This window comes from Neolamprologus multifasciatus, chromosome 23 (assembly GCF_963576455.1).
Source record: "Neolamprologus multifasciatus chromosome 23, fNeoMul1.2, whole genome shotgun sequence".
NCBI classification, from domain to species: Eukaryota; Metazoa; Chordata; class Actinopteri; order Cichliformes; family Cichlidae; genus Neolamprologus; species Neolamprologus multifasciatus.
The window spans coordinates 1,262,848-1,285,278 of NC_140460.1; the positions used below are offsets into that span (position 1 = coordinate 1,262,848).

General features: G+C 44.8%; 1 protein-coding gene across 1 annotated transcript; it reads left to right on the plus strand.

Annotated features, from left to right (window-relative positions):
- The first annotated feature begins 1,316 nt into the window (after positions 1–1,316).
- On the plus strand, positions 1,317–21,313 carry tnfaip8l1 (tumor necrosis factor, alpha-induced protein 8-like 1). Its single transcript, XM_085152722.1, has 3 exons — positions 1,317–1,680; positions 15,730–16,009; positions 18,204–21,313. Exons 2-3 carry the CDS (start codon positions 15,738–15,740, stop codon positions 18,490–18,492), a joined length of 561 nt encoding a protein of 186 aa, XP_085008848.1. The 5' UTR covers positions 1,317–1,680; positions 15,730–15,737; the 3' UTR covers positions 18,493–21,313.
- The last annotated feature ends 1,118 nt before the right edge of the window (positions 21,314–22,431 follow it).

Below are 22,431 nucleotides of genomic sequence, written 5' to 3' on the forward strand. Positions count from 1 at the left end.
TGTGAGATTGGGCAGTGCTCTGCCTGGTTTGGTGATGTGCAGGGCTCCACAGGGGATCGTGCTTTCTCCATTCCTGTTTACCTCGCACACCTCAGATTGTCAGTACAACTCTGGGTCACGCCACCTACAGAAACACTCTGATGACTCTGCAGTGGTTGGATGTATTGTATTTGAGTGATGAGCAAGCAACTGAACACAAGTAGACGATTTTGCTGAATAGTCTGGGGGGAAATCACCTGCTTCTGGAAGTAAATAAGACCAGAGAGATGATTGACTTCATGACCCGTGTCTATCCTGGGACAGGATGGTGATGAGTTGCAGGGAGTACAGGCACCTACGCATCCACACTGGCAATAGGCTGACCAACACAGATGCTGTACACAAGAAAGATATGAGCACGGCCTATCGCCTAAGGAAGCTGAGATCCTTCAATGTGTGCAGCAACATGATGCAGATTTTGTGTCCTTTGCCTGCTAGGACAGCAACATCAGAGCTGAATGAAGTGCAACCTGGATCCTTTCCAGGTTCCTTCTATCACAGATAATCCCGACCACTCTCTGCACCACTTAGTACTAATGGAAGAAAAACAGCACTCGATTTACTTTGCGTGCATTTCTGCAAAGTCTTCAGCTTACAGAGTCATTTCTCACATTATACCACAAGAGGGCGCTCCAGATCAATCTCACCGCTACAACTGTTCTCTTTTATCCTCATTGTCACAGACTCATCCCATAGAAACACAAATCTTACAGTAAATGAGATTATACAAAAATGTTCTTGTAGCTCAGTAAGATAACGCCTCAATAATCACACCTGGCTGAACATAGCACTGCAAGTGCAAGAGTATCAGGCCTACATCATATATATAAAATAAACTATTGTCTTAACACAACAATCCAAAAAGGATATGACCTTGGGAATTTCTGTATCCTCATTAGACAGACGGGGAAACACTTCCCCTGTCCCGAAAACATCCGCTGATAGTTCCCCCCTCTCTCACATCAGGATCATTATCCCAGCAGCCTGCTCTCAGCAGCGTTTAGCTCATTTTGTCTGTAAAACTGTCACCAGAAGCACCAACGCAGGCTAAAAAGACACATTATAGGCTATTTATTATTTTGACCCTGACAGAAAAGTTGCTCCCCGCAGTTCCTGCTCATTGTTCCCTTAACACCGTTTCCTCTGGGAAACTTTCAGCCTTGGGAGTGGGAGCAGGACGAGGATAATTACTGGAAGCCCTGCACGGGGGCAGGGGCTGCGCTGGCTGTAAATGGCCCTTTTCTTTCGGCCTGATTGGGCCTGGACCACTCCCCCTCGTCGCTCCTCCATTGGTCCGAGCCCACATCAATCTGGTGATTTCCAAGTGCCCCTCAAGTTTGAAACTTTTTTTTACGAGTGGGAGGAATCGAGTTACAACAAACTGGTAACTGATCGCGCAGCAGCCGAGGGAAGAAAACACGCGTTCAATAATTTACACATCTGTGCCGAGGACACGGTTACAGAAGAAAAAGTGAACTGAGCAGCAGCGAGGACGTTTCACAGCGACACGCAGCAGAACGAGAGGAAGAAAACCTCAATATGAAGTGACTTGAACTGCGCTGCCAGGATGAACTCTTGAGACTTTTCGCTCTCAGTACTAACTTGCTGTCATCTGGCTGACCGACCGTGAAGCTGCGTAAGGTGAGTCCACCTCAACGGTCGACCAGTTCTTAATGAAACATCCCAGCGGCCTGTGGTTAAACCAGCTCCCCCCTCCTCTCCTCCTCGGACAAACACGGACTTGATGAGAGCCGTTTTTGTTTTCTGCGTTTCTTTACGTGTTTGGCAGCCTCCATGTTTGGCTCGAGCTCAGCGGAAGTAACATCCAATCAGTTCGTGCGTGATTGGGATACTTTAGCGTTTGATAAGAGATTTAGCGGCTAACGGACCGTTTCCGAAGTGCAGGAGAGTCGCTCGGGTTGTTTAATAAGATGTGGACACGGTGCGAGAAATGAAAGATAAACAGTTTGTGCTTCATGCGGATGATCATTAGGATTATGTGTCTGCTTTGATTGGTCATTGATTGGTAATGAGCAAGCACCGCTGAAGCTCTGACTGTGGGGGTGGTGTGCTACACCAGCCGCCCATGTATCACACTTTTGTGCGGCTTTAGACCGTGTTTGCTGGATTTAATAGGAAGACATTAACGTTTATTAGTAATCATATTGTGCATACTACAGTGGGACTGTGCAAAAGTCCATGATCATTCTGTTTACAAGGACCTGTGCCTTCTTGTAACCTTTCAGTTCTCCTTTGGATACTGGCTGCGTTTTAAGCCCAGTCCTTGTACCTTTTTGTTGAACCACTTGTGAATCATACAACCACAAAAAAGGAACCAAAATCAAAGGACAAACCAGTATTGTGTCTACACGTGACCGACAACTTGGCAGAGAACCAATTTTAAATGGTATCTTTGGGCACTTTGTTACTAACAGCCTGTTGCAAAAACACATCATTTGTTAAACACAGTTTCAAAAAGGTCGTTTTGATGCCGCAGGAGCGATTAGCTGGAAACCTGGCACATCTCCACATGGTCTCATGCACGTTGAGGGCAAAAGAAAAGTGGCAGACTTAAAAATAAATACCTACAGTAGTTGAACAGTATTAAGAAATAGTGAGGGGGGGGGGGGGGGGATGCTGCAAATACCTGACAAAGGACCGGAGATGCATCTGGGCCTTCAATCGATCCAGCTACTGTTTGCTGAAGCCTCATCAGAAATTGTCCCAGTGGAAGAGCGACTGTCAATAGGTCATTTTTAAAGAACTCCAAGACGTGCAGCGGCAACGGTTCTTCATCAATGCAATGAAGCACACGGAGGTCAGGAGATGTGCAACAGTTATGTGTTAGCCTCACAGTCTAATCCTCAGCTTATCAAAATCAACACTGTGGGGAAAAACCCTCTAACACGCATGTTTTGTAACACATTGCTGTGTTTACATTGCAAAGCTTTTCTCCACGACAAGGCCGGGGGTGGATGAATGGCTTCACTGTGCAGTGGCTGCACGCATCACCACGCTCAGCCTCAGGAGGCATGTTAAATGAAACATGGCCTTGGATTAGGACTTGGAGGTCCGTCTCTCCGCGCGCAAGCAAAAACCGCTGTGGCATTTTCCGACCTGCTGTCTTTTAGTTGCAAAGCCGTCCTTTGTAGCTTCGTTGTTGGTGGCAACTGCAACAAGTGAGCGGAGGAAGAATGAACAATAGAGCAACTGCAAGACCTCATTTCAACACCTGCTGCTTTTGAAAAGGGAAAGGTGGAGGCTGTGCCTTTAAATCCTAAACTGCATATTTAATTGGCTATATTTATCTCCTCTTACTCTTTAGAAATGACGGTGGGCATTTTTCTGGACTATTTTCCAATAACAGGTCGTAACCTTTCCATAAATCCCTGAAGCGATTGCCTTCATTTTCTAAATGAAAGCCTGCAGCAGGTCGTGCACTGGTCACACAAAGCAAAACCACCTCCAGTGTTTGGGAAGTGGGATCATTATTTTTGAGGTTTTGCTGTATGCAAGATGAATTGGTTAATCAGTGTAACAATCAATAATGGGAATAATCATAAGTTATAGCTGTAAAGTAATCATATTGGCTTCCATTGCTACAGACAGCCGTGAGAATAACTGATGGCAGCTTTTAAGAACTATAAATATGTTTTCCTCATTAATCGTGGCTTTTGTGTTCATTGTTTTTTTTATACTGTATGATTTTTGAAAGACAATCAATAATATATATGCTATCCCAGCAGGATTAAGCCTCGTCTGTTTGTATTTCCGTGTAACTCTATCCGTGCACATCTCCTCCTTTGCGTGTCTTGTCGAGCAGGACAAAGCGGTCACGTTGCTCAACATTCCCCATGCAGTGTTATTAAGGGCAGTGCATGAAATTGCGGCAGTAATCCCAGAGACGCCGTTGGTCCTGCTGAGGAGACGCCATGGTAACTCATTAACAAGACAAGAGAGGTGTTTGACCTTTCTTTTACTGGCCTGCGCCGCTCAGCCGAGCACGCAGGTGGCCGCTAAATCCCGTGATTCTGCATGAAAGGCCAGAGCTGTATGACCTGGAAATATCGTGACGTTACTTGAAATAAAGGCAGCGAGGGCCGGTATCAGTTATGTCACAATCATATCCTCTCGTGCCGGTGGCCCCTCTGTTTTCACTAATCCTCAGCCCTGCTGTTCCTACAGCCAGGCGCTCCTTTTATTAAACATCAAGTTAGCAAATGATGCTCTCTGGGCTCTGAGGTAAGGCAAATTAGTCATAATGTGTCGTACTCCTATGGTGGCCTTAATTAAAATGTCACAGGCCCGGACATCAGTCACAGCACGAGCAGCTTGATTATGTCCTGCATTATTTGCAGCGGCGTTAACGTGATAAATATACAGAATCGAAACTGAAACAGTAACAAGTAACAAGCGGGCTGTTTTTTCCAGTCTTTCTTTGCACGTTGGTCCAAATTAACTGGGCTCTGAGTTAAAACAACTACCCACTTATGCATTTTAATGCAAGAACAAATGTTGTCAGTGAGTGCTGCGCTGGCCCCAGGCAGCGCGGCAGCGACTGTATTCCCAGCCTTATTACACATGCGTAACACTGACTGATGTTCCTAAATTATTGCCAGCAGCTCGCAGTTGCTGTCTCTTACTGTACGCGCCGACGGCCCACCCTTTATCCGTATCCCACGTGTCTGCCTGAACCTGTTGCTCCACAGCAGACTGCTCTTAGCCTTTAGTCTATTTTAGTCCATATCGGCAGACTGAATTATTAATTTCCGATCCATTATGTGCCAATGCGTTAATTATTAATTGTTGAGCGGGCTCTGGCAGATCTGAGGAAAGTGTTAAAAAGAAAAGAAAGGGGTGGGTGGGTTGGAGTACGGTTTCTGAGCGAAAGGCACTGATTGCTTCCTTTCTCAGCAAATCTGCACAAGTCTTCAGAGATGACTGTGTGGGAAGCAGAGGGCTCGTCGTTCAGAGCATGCATGTTGCATGTATGTGCCCCCAGTTATGGCTCTTCATGTCAGCACTGCTGAGCTGGATGAGTGCGAGCAGAGAGGGCATCGTTACGCAGACATACAGCTGTTAGCACGTACAATGCTCCAGCTTGGCTCTATTAGCAGTCAGCACCTCCTCTGTTATGCAACACCTCGAGAGAAGAGTGAGACAAACACTACAAAAGTTGATGAAAGATGAAATCGCAGCGTTCACTTGTCCTGAAATCCTGCTGTTGATTCCCCCAACAGTGGAGTGGCTCCATTGGAGCTCATTTGAGTGGTTACTCTCATAACACAAAGCACGGATGTGCCTTATATAACAACCTGGATTGTCTATTGTCTCTCAGAGTGGAGACAGATTATATCATACAGCTGGGGAGAATGTGCAGAGATTTTTCCTTTCATTCAAGATTTGCCACAAAAATCAATTTAATGACATCGTTAATGTTTTGGGGGTTCCCCCCCCCAAACTTGACACTTTGTTTTTCTTGCAGATCTGCAGTTTTATGAGGCTTTTAAATGGAAACGCTGGTACACTGATGCATCTTTTTTAATAACTTGTGGAGGTTTAACCAGAAGCAAGAAAGCAAATACAACACACCAGTGTGTACACAGCAGGGCGTCGTCCAGTCCAGCAGCCGTGCAATAAATGCTTTGTGGTGCTTATCATGCAGATTTTTTGTTGCCACTGTCGACTCTGCTCCTTATGTTGATGCTCGACTGTAATGCAAAATGCAGGGCAGCCATTAACCTTGCACTGCTGCTCTGATATTACAATTAACTGCTGATTACTGGAAATAACCAAGTAATCCTGAATCAAAAACTGAATGCTGTCAGTTGTGTAATCAAGTGCTTTTTGAATTTGAATGGATGAAGTATTTAATCAGTTGGAGAGACACAAAAAATCATTTTTCCACAAAAGCAAATAAAAGACTAAAAACTCTTACAAATAAATTGCTATTCATAAAAAAAAGATTAAAAGTATCGATCCTGTTTGCAGCACCTTTTGTCTTTTTGTGGTATCTGTTATTTTACTTGGACGACTACAGCAGGAAACGACAGGAGAGCAGCGATTTGGAGTGGTAGAGGATGTGGTAAAGGTCACTTGCATGTTCGCCGAGGTTTACGCTTTTGGAAAGGTGAGACTTAAAACTGGGAAAGAGTCTTCCTGTGTTTAATACACCTGGACGTATTGTTTTGTTTGCAGCAGATAAAAATAGTTAGTGAGAAATGCCAGAGGTAATTATCGACACGTGTGCTGCGGTGGAGAGCAGATAATGGGGCTGTTTTCTGTTGTTGTGCAGCGCACAATTCAGTGTGATTTATGTCTCTTCAGTAATCGCCTCCATCCTGAAGCGGTGAAGATTTTTCTCTGCTGATGGAGTTGTCTTTTTCAGGGTCACAGTGCCCCAATCCATGTGACTAGCGATCCCTGAAGAGCAGGAAAGTCGTGACATTTTCTGCTGCCATCAACCAATCACTTAGAGGATGAAGTGTCATGGAAAGTTCTACAGACTCTGCCAAAGCTTTTTTAGCAACTTTTGGTGGCCAAGCAGTGTAGAAACACATCTTTCACTGGTTTTTCTCTTTATGCTGGCTCTTATCAGCATCCAGCAAGCTGTCTAGATTGGCAGCAGGTATTAAAGTGGTGGTATTTTGGTAGCTGTGACCTCCTCTTCCTCATGAGGCACAACGCCACGGGTTAGAGGGGGCGGTAGCTACAGGTGTATCCAATTTCCCCCTCTTTCTCACCTGTCACACCTCAGCTTTAGTTTGATTGACAGGTGAGTATAGCGGATGCTGAGGCTGCAGCCTGGATGCTGAACAACGCTCCCCTTTGGAAAAGCAATGCTGGTATCATGTTGGTTTCATCCTACATGTGAGCAGCCAGAAGCCAAAAACATGTGTCAAGTAGCACGTGTTGGCCATAAAACAACACGTGCAAATCAAATAATGCTGAAATAATGTCAATAATTATCCCCTTTGTTGGGAAAATGTAAATAGTTTTGGTTAGATTTCAGTTTTTGGGCCTTTATGGAAATTTCTTTAGAACTTGTTTGTATATTGTGATAGTTTGAGGGTTGGGGTGCCATCACTAATGCATCAGACCAGTTAAACAGTAATTTTTTTTTTTTTTTTTTTTATTTTTTTTTTCTACTGTGAATATTTTGTAAATTTTCTTTGTTTTATAAATTTGGAAGTTGCATATTTACACTTTAAACTGTTTGTTGTTGTTGTTGTTTCGTTAGGCTCATTGAAATCAGAGCCTGACAGATATTAGATTTTTGGGACAAATTATTTTTACATTATTTTTCAGCTACAAGAATCGCTTTCTGATAAGGTTCAGGATCTTCTTTTTAAAAGTGCCACTGAAACCATAGATGGAATAAAATATAGACACAGGTCTGAAAAGTGAAGGGAACAATTAAGTTTAAATTAATTAATACATTTTGATGGCCACCAGGGGGCAATATCCGTGTTTGCGAATAGCCAACAACTACACGACCTCGGTAAACGACTTCTCTTTGGCTGTATCCCAATTCAGGGTCTGCAGCCTTAAAGTATGCAGCCTCAACGATCCTCGAGGGCCGCGTACTCAAAGATCGCTAAGGCCGGAAGTGCGAGGCTTGTGAAATGGGACGGTCTAGCCTCCGTTGCGCTGCCCAGGTTGCCTAGCAACCATGATACTAACAGCTGGAAACGTTTCATACAGCTTTGTTTGACAGAAATGAAGGAGAAAATCTTTTGTTCATTTGTTTGTTTCTACATGAGCTTTGATCATTCTCTGATTAAGCTCAGCTATTGAACGGCGTATATTTTAAAGTAAAGGCTTTAAAACCAAGTGGGTACAAACGTCACTAATGTCACATGACTTTGCCGACATGTGGCCAACAGTAATGTTTTAATGTTCTTCGTTATTAAACATTTGCACATAAATAAGTGACATAATATTCAGTTCTTAAAGTTTACTCTTCGGCCGCCCCTCATCCACAGTTTTTTTTTTTTCCGGCAAAATTATCCACACCCACCGCCGAGCTATGCATTCTGGGATATGTTGGGCCACGAAGTCTACACCGCCACGTCCTTAAAATTCAGGGAAATGAAGGACGCATTTCGAGCAGCCTTCGTCGCGTCGCGGTGACATAATCGGCCTTAAAATGCGGCCTTTAAGGCTGCAGACCCTGAATTGGGATACAGCCATTGACAGCTCACAAATGCTAATGAGCGGTTTCACGGTCAAGCAGTGACGTGGTTATGCTTCAGTCCAGCACTGTTATAGCTGTTTACTGCCACCAGGGGGCAGCATCACAAACAAACGTACTTTAGTTTTTCCTGTTCTTCAGCCAGTTATACCAATATTGTTTTAATGCTGTTTTTCGAGCCAGTTAGCATTTGGCCTATGCAACGCATGCTTGTGTTTTGTTATCTTGGGTCTTCTTTTTGTTTGGTGTGCTGCACACAAGCCTTCTTCGGTTGCATCCCCATAGTCCTTCACTTCCGGAAGCCAAATTTGTGCTGCGAGTCCGCGAGTGGGCGACAGCATGGCGACTATGACAGAGCGCGTGTGAGATGTTTGCATTGGCTCTGATATGAGCCGATGCTAATATGATTACTAGCATCTTACATATGTTTTTGGGGGTTTGTCCTTGTGACCTTTGGCCTCCTTTAAGGAAAAAAACTTGGAGCTTTAGTGTGCACACATTCATTCGGCTCGATGAGTTATTGTTTCATCATACAATGAAATCCAACTATAGTGATAAAAAAGTGTATTTTAAATTGTGGCGTTTGTTTGGTAACTTGGAGCGTCGAGGCTGTAGCCACTACATCACGATCTCGTTGCTGTCTTTACAGCTCGTCTTCTCTGTATCAGTGTAAAAGGTCACAGTGGCCACGTTACAGAAACACTAACTGAAAGTGACAGCCAGTAGGAGTTGTCATCCCACTTATTCCTCATTTCCCGTATGACCTGGAGAAGCTTTTAGCTGCCGTGTCTCCGCTGCAGACAGCGGCTTCACCTGCCCTAAAACTCAAACAAAGGAAATTAAATGTAGATAATAAAGGTGGCTGTCCGGCTTTAATAGTCCTCTGAGGAGTAGGGGAGGGACGGGAAGGTCATTTTTTTAAAGTCATCACAGCTTCTCTTCACCGCGATCCTTCAGCCAGGCTGCCACGCAGGCTTGACAGGCCTGTCTGCACCTGCAGGCGGGAGCGCGTCCCCGGGTTCATTACCCAGGCTCCCTTATTGTCTTGAGACGTCAATCCGACACTCTGTGGGGTCTGGTTTCATTTCCCATGAGTCATCTTTGCTTTGAGATTTTTGCTCAGTGTCTATATGAGCGAGTGCAGCTCATTTTGAGTGAGTATATGAGTTTGTGACTTGTCGTACTGCTGCAATTATGTGTGCAGAGCTCTCGGCTGCTGCAATCTGTCTTTGTTTTCATTTCATGTTCAGCTGCTCGGTAAGTCGGCCGATCAGTAACGTGTGTGAGCCGACAGATGTTTGTTCCTCTGATGTCTGCGTGCACTGATCACTGTGGCTCGTACACTTTGCCACAATGCTCAGCAGGATTTGCCGCTGTCATGTCTTGTTTTGCCTTAAATCCGTTAAAATGTTGCCTCTAAACACTACGGAGACGCCGTGTTGGGGTTGGCGGGCTGTCCCAGGACACCGCTGCGCTTCACAGGCCATTTAGATTTGGCACTAAGCGCTTTGGTGCAGCAGAGTCACAGAAGAAAAATAGGATTTGAATCGAAAACCTTTTCATCGCTTGTCCCTTGAGAGCATGTTTTCGTGAAACCTTTAGCTTTGGGCGGGGACTAAGAGCCGGAGTGAGGATATCCTCCCGTCCTCGAGATAAGAGCGTCAGGAGTCTGTTTGTCACTCTTAAGCCTCGAGTGAAACCAGAGCCAGACATTTGAATTGTTTGTGTGTGCGGGTACGACAGGCGAACCCTCCACCCTTTCCCACTTCTTGCCTTCCTCCTCTTCCTCTCGTTGGCAGGCCTCGGAGAGTCGACAGCTACGACGCCTCAGATCTGCAGCAAAAGTATAATTTAATGAGAGCCATGAAATCACCCTTGAGCCTGAAAATGGCGTCTGCCCATTATCCATTTGCACTTTTCGAAACTCGCGTACATCTATCAGCGGAGGCAGAGAGAGGACGGAGGCTGACGCAGACGCGTGCTCGGATAAGTGCATCTCCTGTGGAGGTCGTCCTCTGTGATTAACTCGTGTCAACAGGACAAAGTGACGTTTCTTTTCTTCCAGTTGTCACTTGCATAGAAATAAAGATTCCAAGTTCAGGTTTTTTGTTTGTTTGGGTTTTTTTCTCTCACTCTGATCATTAGTGTCTTTCTCATCTTATCCATTTCACACGCGTTGCATCAGAGCAGGATTTTCTGTAACGAGCAGCACGGCAAGTTTAGAGTTACGACCGCGGCGAAGCGGTCGATAGGGATCTGCCAGTGATCCTTGATCAGCGCGGCGAGAGGCCCGATTAAATGTCCAGCACCTGCAACAAGACGCTGTGAAAACTAGATTTGGCGTGAGACGGTATATAAATGACCCACAGTTCTAACGCCCACAGTTGTTTCCTGCATGTTTCAGGGTTGATGTACAACAAACCTCCCCCCCCGTCTCTGCCTCTCCTCGTGTGGCTCCTCTCTGGGAAGCATCCTGCTGACACTCTCTCCAAGGAGTCTTATTGATATTCTTCGAGAGGCATTGCAGAGAGAGAGGAAGGGAGGAATGAAAGTCACACACTGTAGCAGGCAGCAGATGCGCTGCCTTCCAGTACCAACGACGGCAAACGTCACCAGTCACCCAGCAGGGATGTGTCAGCGCTCTGCGTCGGCTGTGCTAATTGCACCTCTCACGCTTTGTGTGCACATTATCCGGATTATTACTGAGAGGCAATTTGCCATTCATGTATTTGTTTACAGTTAATCCTCTTTAACGTGGAGACGTATGGCGTGAAGAGTAATCACTTATGATGCGAACGGGACATTTGTTTCAGTGCAGCCACGCGTTCGGCGACGTGTGGCTCGTCAGAGGATTTATGCAGGGTGTGACTGTTGAATCCTGGAGGTGGAAAATGTTTGCCTCATTTTTATGCGCATTGTTTTCCACTAATCCTCACATTTGGCCGAGTCATTGTCATTTTTTTTGTTTGCTGTGCGATCAGTTTACACAATCAGACGAAAATAAGTTTATTAGCCGATTAGTGAGCCAACAAAAACCTGGATTTGTTTTAGCTGAACACAAAGCAGCCGCTGCCTCCTGCACCAGTCTTTCAGATTCGGCTCACTTTCAGTATATTTAATGAAGTCATGCAGAATTTTTACCTTCACGCTTTACAAGCACAGGGGTCAAAGGTTATGATGCATGTTTAATCAGCTGTTTCTCAGGTGGTTTGATGGGAGCTAAATTTAGCTGTTTTTGTTTGTTTTACGTCCCAGAAAAGTCAAAGTTTGACACTTGACCTTGACCTTTATCAGACTATAGCAGTCTTACAATCCAAGATATTATTATATTCCAAAAAGATTTCAGCTTCAGTTTTTCTTGAGACAAAATGATTTGTCGTATTTTAGATTTAAAGTATTAAAGTTTAAACTAAAAGTAAAAAGGAGCCAAAAGTGGAGTCCCAACGTTTGGTGCTTTTTGTTTTGGACACTTTTCAGTAGCAGAATGTGCTGAGGTTTCAGTCTCATCCCTACAAGCTGAGCTTGATTCGTACATCTGCACTGAAACGTTGCCTCAGGCTGATCCTACGTCAGTGGCAAACGCTGTTGGCACCGTTTATTCTCGTTCGTGAAGACGGGATTTCCACCCGTCGCTCCATCCTCTCCTGACCATTCAAAAAAACGTCAGCAGGAGAAACCCAGTCAGTCGCTCGGGTGTAGTTATGTGAGGGTTTGTGGTTGGGTTATGGCTAGGGCAGCCACAAACGATTATTTTGATAGTCGACTAGTCACCGATTATTTTTGCGATTAGTCGACTAATCAGATCATCATCCATTGGACGTAAAACGTACAGCTTATTGCACCAGCAGCATCTGCTCTTATATAACTATCATTAGCTTACAGCTTAAAGTGTTTAAGCTATGTGCTAACTAAAAATAAAGACAAGATGATAGTTTATTAAATTTTAATGAAATTTGTAGATTGTTTCGGTGGAGTTTAATAAACTCCTTGCTATCTAAAATATAACAGGACACCGGAGTAAATTCTCGAGCATCTCCCACTTCTGATAATCAGCTGTCTGCTTGACGTTTATTCAGCTGTGTAAAAACTATAACTTTAATCTCAGCCAAACCGATTTACTCAGGAACAAATAAAACACTGGAAAAAAGCCAAACAATAACATTTTTAAGTTATCTAAGTGACTTATATATCATGTTTAACCTGAGTAGCGAAAGATGGCGGTGGGTTTGAAGACGATTTGCGGGAGTCCGGTGTTCTCACGGCTCTAGTTAGCCTAGCCCCCGGCTAGCTATCGAGCTAGTGGGTAACAGACATCTCCGAAAACGTTGGAGCGCTTTTGAAAATATGTGGTGTCTTGATAAACTGAGCAGATATTTGAGGTTTACACAGCTACATTCTCGCCTGAAAATATGTTAAACGTTTATTTTGTGACCCAGAAAGAATAATAAGAGTAATATTAAAACTAACTAGCTGCCGCCATTGTTGGAAACTGAGCTGGGCTGCGCTATGAATTCTGGGACACAGCTTCTTCTTCTTCGGGGTTTAACGGCAGCTGGCATCCTTGTACATGCAGTGCTGCCATCTTCTGTTTCAGTCCGTTATTACACTCTTAAATCCTACTACTTATTCCTGCGTCTTTTGTGATCTTACAAAGCTTCAAACGACGCGTCGACTATTAAATCAGTCGTCTACGATTTTGATAGTCGACGTAATCGTGACTAGTCGACTAATCGTGGCAGCCCTAGTTATGGCATGTCTACAGCTTAGATGACGGTATAGGAGAAATCTTTGTTGGGTGATTTATGTTAAATTGAAAGTGTGCCATTAACGTGTCAGGACACTGCTGCAGCTTCATTTACAGCTCGGCTCTCAAAGGCTCCGTTCTTTTCTGAAACATATTCTGTCATTTGGTGTTTTGACGACGGGGTCGCCGACCGCCGTGTAACACGTCGGGCCAAAATCTTCCAGTGGTGTTCAATTTTGTTGACATCTAGCAACTGCAAAGGCCAAGCATATGACCAACATCGTCTTCATACTCATCAAGCTGTTCACCGACTCCCCTCGTGCTGCACCGTGACTCATCAGCAGAATGAAGGTGATCGCTCAGAACAATTTCATATCCGTTTCCAGGCCCCGCGTAGGTGACGGTTCACATTATTGGTTTAGTTTGTCACCTGTCTGTGTATCAGAATATTTATTTATGTAAAACCGAGGCGCCTGTGTGTTTGTTTACAGAGCTGTGTTTACGGCAGAATAATTTTACATAATTATTGGGAAATAAATTGCAGCCAAACTGCAGCAAAGGAGACTCTTTACATGTTTTCACGGCAGTAAACACTGAAAATAAATCTGCCTTTTAGATTTAAGTAATATTAAACATTTATGAGGCAGAAAATCAAAAGACTAATAGTTTGACTATATGTTCATAATGATGTAAAAACGCGACGTCGTGAGTACAGATTTGACCGGATGGCGGTGCTGTATTAGATCGTGAAATGCTGTGCAGTCATCTTTTAGGGACCAGGAATATTTGTACCATATTTTCATGAATATTCCCAAAAAGACACATTTTTAAAGAACCTCTAGGAATTTTGAGTATTTAGTTTGATGGATTTCTATGAAATTTAAACGGTAGGTGAGGGATTTCAGTCCAAAGGTGCAAACACATTACGATGCCACTGTGACCACAGCGCCTGCAAGAACTCCTGATCTGAGCGTGCAAAGACTGACACGTTTTAACTGCACGCTGTGACCACTTCCTGCGGAGAAAACAATGACACGTGCATCTCTGCTACACAGCATACTGTACACTGGAGTTTGGATCAAGTCCACAGGAGGAAAACTCTTCCTTGGCAGGTTTCCCTTCAAATTCACGTCAGGTGTGCATTAATCAGTCTGTAGCTCTTTGTATGTTGGCTCTGTGTGTGAATACGGCTGTGGTTTGCTGCGGTTTCTTCCCAGTAGCCCTAACGATCTATTAAACTGCAGAGACCACTGACATGATGCAGCTGAGCCCAGCACGTGTCATGTCTGCTATCTAAACACCAAAACCACCTGAAAACAATATCAAACCCTGATCTGGATCTTTATTACATGAAGGTTTAGACTTAGAAATAAATTCCTGCCATTGGCCCACTTCTTCCCTGTGGATTCGTTAATATGTTACATGATGCGGCGTCCGCCCGACCCCTCCATCACGAGTCGCAGTGAAACAGCGAGCAGAGGAGAGAGACTGCAGCAGACTCTCACACTGTGCTGAAATTAAATTAGCGTCCATAAAATAGGTCAGTAACTTGAATAAAACGCTTCTTTGGGTTTTTGAGGCACTGAGTGGACTCTCTGCACTGCGCTCGTACCATCTCACCGTCACTTATACTCACTTTATAAACACAATGAGGGCCAACGGTTTCACAGAGAGAGGCTCAAACGCACTCAGCATGCAGGAAGGATGAGACCTAAAGTATAGAGAGGAGCTCAGATTGCAACGATTATGTCTGTTTACTGTTTTAGTAAAGCCAAACGCAGTATTCAGCTCTTTTCTATATATTTCTGAGAGCGCGAACCTCTAAATGTTGAACATGTCCGAACGAAATGAAACTTGTAGCACAGATGCCCCTTCCTTCACCCTCATTCTCCCCCCTGTATTATAAGGCAGGCTTGGAAAACGACTGCGGCGCCTGTTTACGCTCGTGCGCTCTGAGGTTATCCTTGGAGATCTGCTGAAGTTAGAGAGGGAGTGCTCAGGGAAATGGATTTTTGTTGCTTTATTTCTTTAAAAGGAGACTGTTCAACCTGAAGAAGTGACCTGCAGAAGGCTGCTGAAACGATACGGCGTGCTGCGCTCTCGCTCCCTCCCCTCAGCGAGGCTCTGAAAGCCGGCAGACCCGATGACCCCCCCCCCCCTCCTTATGAGCCTCTATCACGGGCGCAGCCTTTCACTGAGTCACCCCACTTGCCACACAAACACACACTCAGAAACGACATAAACAAATCCACACATGTGCAGAGTGGGCTCCGTCTGCCTCCTGCTCACTTTAACACACGCTCACGTTGTTTCGTCGGCGCGTTCGGCTGATGAGACGTTTGGATTACTTTGCCTGCTTTGCGTGGTCGGGATGTAACCGACTTGACTCCCACACGCGTAATGACACATTCTTCTCTAACTACCTTGCAGGCACTGAGCCAGAGGGTTGCTGGGACTAATTTGACAGCTGCCACGGCTCATTATCTGATAAAGCGGACGGTTCTCAGCCCCGCAGTTTAAACAGAATTCGTCGATGCTACATCTTCACACATCGTGTGTTGGTAGTGTGGTGTTCTTGGCTCACTTTGCTTTTGATATGAGAAGGTCAACGAGGACATCTAAGAGACGGTTCTTGTTTTATCTCTCAATTTGTGCCAATTTTAGAAAACTTTGAAGATGTTTTCACGTTGATGAGGTTTATCGATAAGACTGTGGCTTGATAGGATGTTCTCTCTGTCTCTTCTCGACCCAGACTTGACCATGGACTCCTTCAGCACCAAGAGCCTGGCCCTGCAGGCGCAGAAGAAGCTGATGAGCAAGATGGCTACCAAGAGCGTGGCCAGCCTCTTCATCGACGACACCAGCAGCGAAGTGCTGGACGAGCTGTACCGCGTCACCAAGGAGTACACCCGCAACCGCAAAGAGTCCCAGAAGATCATCAAGAACTTGATCAAGATGGTGGTGAAGCTGGGCGTGCTCTACAGAAACAACCAGTTCAACAGTGAGGAGCTGATCCTGGTGGAGAACTTCAGGTGACGATCGTCATTTATCGCTCTCGTGTCTACACGAGGCAGTTTAGACCGAAGCCCAACTTTGCTGCTTCGCCTTCAAAGCCATGTTATAGTTTCCTGGTGTGTGAGCATGTTGGGGTCCATGTTGGCTGATGCACCAACTACGTATGCTACAGATGAGCACCAGCTATATGTATTTAAAGGAAATGAATGGGGATCATCCTCTGTTGTAGGGGTGGGTGGTATAAACAGTATATGGTAGAAACTATGAATTTGGCCAACGGTAGAGATTTTGACTGTACCGCTCTATCGCGATAGCGCATGTTGATGATGTCATCAAGCTGCGCCTGTTTTCGTCAAAAGCACAGTGTTGCCAACTTAGCGACTTTGTCGCTATATTTAGCGAGTTTTCAGACCCCCTAGCGACTTTTTTTCTAAAAAAAAGTTGCTAAAAAAAGACGTGAAAGACATTACAAAAAACAATAATTGCTCAAAGAAATTTAATTTGTAGTTCTAAATAAATTCTAAATGCATTTAGGACGTTTTTGCTCACTTTATGTCTCGTCCACGATGTTATTTCTCTCTCCAGCAGCGTAGGTTACAATTACATTAGCATGACCAATTATGCAAATTAGGTGATGACGTCATTTAGCGACTTCTAGCGACTTTTAGGACAACCAATAGCGATTTTCCTTACTGAGGAGTTGGCAACACTGCAAAAGCATTGCAGCGGCTGCAAAATCATTTGCAAATTATGGCGGCCGACAGTAATGGCAAAGAGACGAGGAATGTTTTTGAATATGGGGAAAGCCAAAAACTGCGCTTCCTCCACTTCTGTACCATTGACTCATTAATGTTTCTCTCCAGCTGCTCTATTCCCATGTTGTTGCAGTATATTAATGACTAACCTCGTATTGTGGATGGATTATCTCAGTTGTTCTCCTGCTGAAGTTTGGTCCGTTTACATTATCCTGCCATGCGATTGCATTTGTCTTTAACCATCAGGAACCCTCATGTTAACTTTTATCGAGTGGAAAAAGTTAGCGTTCATCCTCCAGCTTCACTGTGTTTATGCTATGCTAACATAGCTGTGTCGCTAGCAATCACGTAGCACATCATTATATACCAGCTAGCCCAACTTCAGTAACCCTACAAACGTCACTGCTGTTTAGTTTTCTGTCTTCATTTATGTTGGAAGTGACAGCAGAGCTGTACGTTTGAATTAGTTTCAGAAATCTCTCAGTCACAACATGCTATATCATGATGAGCAGGAAGCTAGCGAGCTAACCATCAAGCGGTGCGGCTTCGTAGCTTAGCAAAGTCACACTAAAACATTTTTGACAGGTGTTTGAGCGCCATGTAGCACATAAAATCTGTTCGAGGTCAGTAAGCACAACAGAATTCATAAATAAGGCGCACTGTCAATTTTTGAGAAAATTAAAGCATTTTAAGTGCACTTATAGTGCGGAAAATACATATGTATGTTAGGGGTCCATGTTTGTTGATGCACCAACTACGTACGCTACAGATGAGCACCAGTTATATAAGGACATGAATGGGGCTCATCCTCTGTTGTGGACACAGACAGTATTTGAAGGTCATTTTATCACCACTTTGTTTTGTCAGAGACGAACCTGCTGGAATAATATCTGTACTAAATCAGAAGTTTATCCCTCCTGCTGGTTCTTTAACAGTGATGGCTACATTTTACCTTTGATTCCTTTTTCTTTCTTATGAAGCGATGCGGCTCTTACAGCAGACTCCTCGTCGCTGCCGAGGTTCAAATTATGGCAATAAACGATCGGTTACTCGACTGTGTCTGAGCGAAGTATAAGTCGTGTTATACTGTTGGTCAGGAGGTTGGAAGCCTTGTGAACCATTAAAGATGTGATTCTGGGGTGAAGTGCAGTTAAAGGATGTTTCTGTGTGCTGATGGAAGCAAATTGAGGGAATGGACATTTCCATTAGTTTATATGTGTTTCCAGTAAAACTGAGCTCGGAGGGACGCAAAGCTGACACAAGCGCTCGGTGCATAGATGGGTTATTATATTAGCATGGAGATGTGAGCTTTGCACAGGACAATACTATAACTAATATATGGGGGTTGTGAAAGTTTTCCTGAGAAATTCCTGCGGCAGCACTTTCTATTTTTACTTCTGCTGCTCTGGTCAGAATTAGAAAGTGACAGCGTCTCCTCTCTCTTGTCTCCTTGCAGGAAGAAGGTCCACACTCTGGCCATGACGGCGGTCAGTTTCCACCAGATCGAGTTCACCTTTGACCGGCGCGTCATGAGCGCCATTTTGAACGATTGCCGCGACCTGCTGCACCAGGCCATCAAGCGCCACCTGACAGCCAAGAGCCACTCGCGAGTCAACCACGTCTTCAATCACTTTGCCGACTGCGACTTCCTGGCGACTCTGTACGGGCCCTCGGAGGTTTATCGCAGCCACCTGCAGAGGATCTGTAACGGGATCAATAAGATGCTCGACGAAGGCAACCTCTGACCTCTGCCTCGGCGTTAGGCTCGTTTACCTCGACTCATCCCCGCCCCCCACGAAGCATTTCTTCTTTTTTTGAGACAACGATCGTGAACGTTTTTATTTTTCCTTTGTTTGTTTGTGTTTGCATTTACTGTAACATCGAAATTCGCTTGGCAACTTTGTCCAAAGTATATTTCTTTTTCCAGCCTTCTTTTTAATGAATGTAAGACTTCATGCTCTTATCTCCATAGTCTTGACAACTGTGCCTTAAATAGCATATTTTATCTTCGTTCCAAGGGCTCGCTTTCTCTCCGTCGCTTCAAAAAGGCAAGAAACCAGGCACAGGCCTCCAGCTGCATCTGGGAGCAAAACGAGGAGAAGAAGAGAGCGAATTTCCAAGGACAAAAAGACGTTTTACTGTCTGTTTGCTTTTTCCTGAAAGTAGTGTTGCACTCGATCCCAAACAAGCGCTGTACTGTAGTGAAACCATGTGAACGACAGCAGTAATCCTGCTCAGCCAGCATTTTCTCGCCATCATGCACTGAACTCTGCTTTGCAGAGGAGCGTAGCTTTTTGTTTCGGAGCCACTTATAAACCCACATTTGCTTCCAATAGCCTGCTTTATAGCCACCACAACAAAGGCAAAGTATTTGGGTCACGGGGGGAATATAAACTCGAAGGAATTTGAGCGTGCTGCGTGTTGTTGATCGTCTCCGCGCCGACTCGAATGTCTCACCGCCTGGACGCTCATCTAGCCTGAAAAATCACGGCCGGGCGGCGAGGGCGGTGCACAATGTGGCACCAGGTGCAAAGATTGCTCTGGCATTTTGTCAGAAGGGAATTAAGCGCCAACTCGGTCGAACCGCTCGCCATAATGGACGCCGTTAGTCCGGGGTCAGCTGCGTTTCAGGTTAGGGAGCCTCGCGTTTATCCTTAAAAGCACTAAAACTCCAGCTCAAATTCTGACTGATCCCAACTAAAAAGTGAGCAGGCAGATGAAAGGCTGCAGCGCCGTGTCTGTGAAGAGCGGCGGGCAGAGCGCGGAGATTAGAGCAGAGACAAACACAGCACCTGATTGTGTTCTCCCACTGCAATTATAGCTCCCCGCTCCGGGGCGGCGTGATGGCCGGGAGCCGGCCTCCGTCGAGCAGCCACCCCATTTCAGCCTCGTGTGATGAGATGGAGATAACATCTCTGTTTGTGCGATGCCGGTCCTTCTAATGGAGTGAAAGATGATGTTGTGTTTCTCCCTTACAAAGCAGCGTATGAGTAGTTACTACCAGCCCTCTCCACCCTTGCATAATGGGCATCTTTCCTTTTTTTGTCTGTGTGTTTTTGTATCACTGAGCCTGTCTGGGAGATTGTTTTGTGCTGCGGCCTCATTTTGTATTCTGTGTGTGTGTGTGTGTGTGTGTGTGTGTACCTGTGAGAGAATTGGAAATTGAGCCGTGTAATAAGCGCTGTGCATTCCCAGATAGGATTGCTGAAACTTTAACTTCTTCTGCAGCAGCAGCAGAGGAGAGAAGGGACTGCTGTTACTTAAAAAGCTCTTTTTTTCCAGGACAACACTTCAGAAAATGGTGTGAACGTGATCGAACCCATTACTGGTGAAAATGAAGACCGAGGTGGTGGCTATCGTTTAATTGTTTGATGATTCTCATTTGTTAGATTCATTTCAGCCCAGCGTCATCATTTTGGGAAGGCTTTGAAGTAAATCCTTTAATTGTCTTTAAATGCAATTTTCTCCAAATCCTCCTCATCTCAGGGCGAGTTTCAATCTCACTCATTCTGAAATCCACCAAAAAGCAGCACGAGCCCTCGAAACGGTCGCGCTTATTTTACTCAAACGTGCTTTTCTTGTTGCGTTTTCACTCTTGTGACTGTGGTGTTTTTATTTTCACTCGTGTACATAGGATTGTGTTTGTGCGTTCTCTGTATCCAGACACAACAAATTTAATACAAAATGCTTTTTTTTAAAAAATGATACATGTCCTGTCTTTTTATTTTGTCTTACTCACGCATCATCTGATCTGGATGGTGGATGTTTCTGACCCAATCAGGAGGGTCATCTGACTGTGGCTGACCTGGATTTAGTCAGCCTCCCCTTCCCCCCACGCCCACGCCTCACCCTCCCAGCATTGTTAGGAAACTATGAAAACAAACCCATCTGACTGACAAACAATTCAACTTGGGGTCATTTCTTTCCACTTCCTATAAGGCCTCGCCACAGTCGAAGGTAGAACAGGAAATGAGTAAATGCTTCTGTTTTTGGACGTTTAAACATTCGTCTCAGCTGCTGCTTAATTTCAAGTGTACAACGAGGAGCACTCTGTGGACTCAGTTTGAGTTTAATCTGTCATTGACTTTGCTACTTCTCAGACTTTGGAATGATAATTTGGCCAGTAGCACGTCTACTGATCCTCCCTGTAGCACACTTGAAAGGCTACTGCAGTACCAAGTGCCCATTTATCCTCTAATACGGTCATTATCTAAACGTGTGTGTGTGGATTCACCCTCGAGTTCAAAGCACCACGATGTGACTAAAGAGATGTGTGACCAACTCAGTCACGTCTTATTTTCCTTCCCGTTCCTAAAAGCCGTAACTTTGATATTGAGTAAACAAAACCATCTTTAAAGTTAAAGGGACAGTTCTCAGTAAAATTCAGCCTCGAGTGCTGTTTACCCATGCACATTGTTTTGGTGCGAGGCGCCCGGTTCTGGAGATGCCTGCCTCTCTTGAACATAATGAATCTCGATGGAACTCGCCCTGCGGTGCTCAGAGCGCCAGAAATGCATCTGAAAAATGTAGCAGCAGAAATCATGGCTGATGACTCAAAAAAAAACACACACAACAAACCATCATGTGAGCAGTTTGTTGTAGAAACAGTTTCCACTCGGATACACCCGCCAACCGTATCGCTGTGCAGACAGCTTGAGATGGAGAGCCTTGGGATTGACGGGATGTAAACACTGATGATTCACCCATCAGCTGAGCTGTAATATCAGTCGGCTGTGTGCTTTCTGTGCTTGATGGATGGAGTTGAGTGGAAAGACAGTAGTTCCTACATAAACCTCTCACAACAAGGTTTGCAGACTGTTAGCTGTCAATTAAGGGCGTCGACCCCCCACCAACTCTGATCCTAAACGTTACAGCAGAGAGAGCCTGGTACTAAATACAGTTTGGCCTCTATCAGTAGTTTTGGCTCTGCTGCTGGGGGTAAGTCGAAATTTTAGGGTTTAATTGAGTTGGTCAAAGTTCAGCATCTGCTAGACTTCATCCAATAATTTGAATCATTAAACTGTGTTTGCACTGTTGGACCACTTTTAATGGACCATCTGACCAACATTATTACTCTGTGTGGTATAAACTATCCAAGACATCAGGGCTTCAGCTTTGGTGAGTGAAATTCAGTTTTTATTATCACTAACATACAACTTCTGCCTCAGAAAATAAACATGGGGTGGCTGAAACACTGTTGTATCCTCACACCAAAGCAAAAGCAAGATTTGAATACCCCAAGAATTATGTGAACCCCTGTGAGCAACCACTTGGTGACAGCGGCTGTATCCAAATTCAGGGTCTGCAGCCTTAAAGGCCGCATTTTAAGGCCGATTACGTCACATCGACGCGACGAAGGCTGTCCCAATTTGAAGGCTGTGGTGAGTGTTCCCACCTTCTCCTCTTTGTAACTTAACGCGATCTTTCCGTTTTCGAGTTTTGGACATGATTTTGGAGAATATCTTCGCAGTAGCGATTGACCGCAAAGTAAAGTTACCGGAAATGTACAACCCCACATCCTGTCTCAAACCAGGAAGTTTGCATTTTCTCGTGCACAGGGTCAATTCAGGGTCTGCAGCCTTAAAGGCCGCATTTTAAGGCCAATTACGTCACAGCGACGCGACAAAGGCTGCTCGAAATGCGGCCCTCAAATGCGTCCTTCATTTCCCTGAATTTTAAGGACG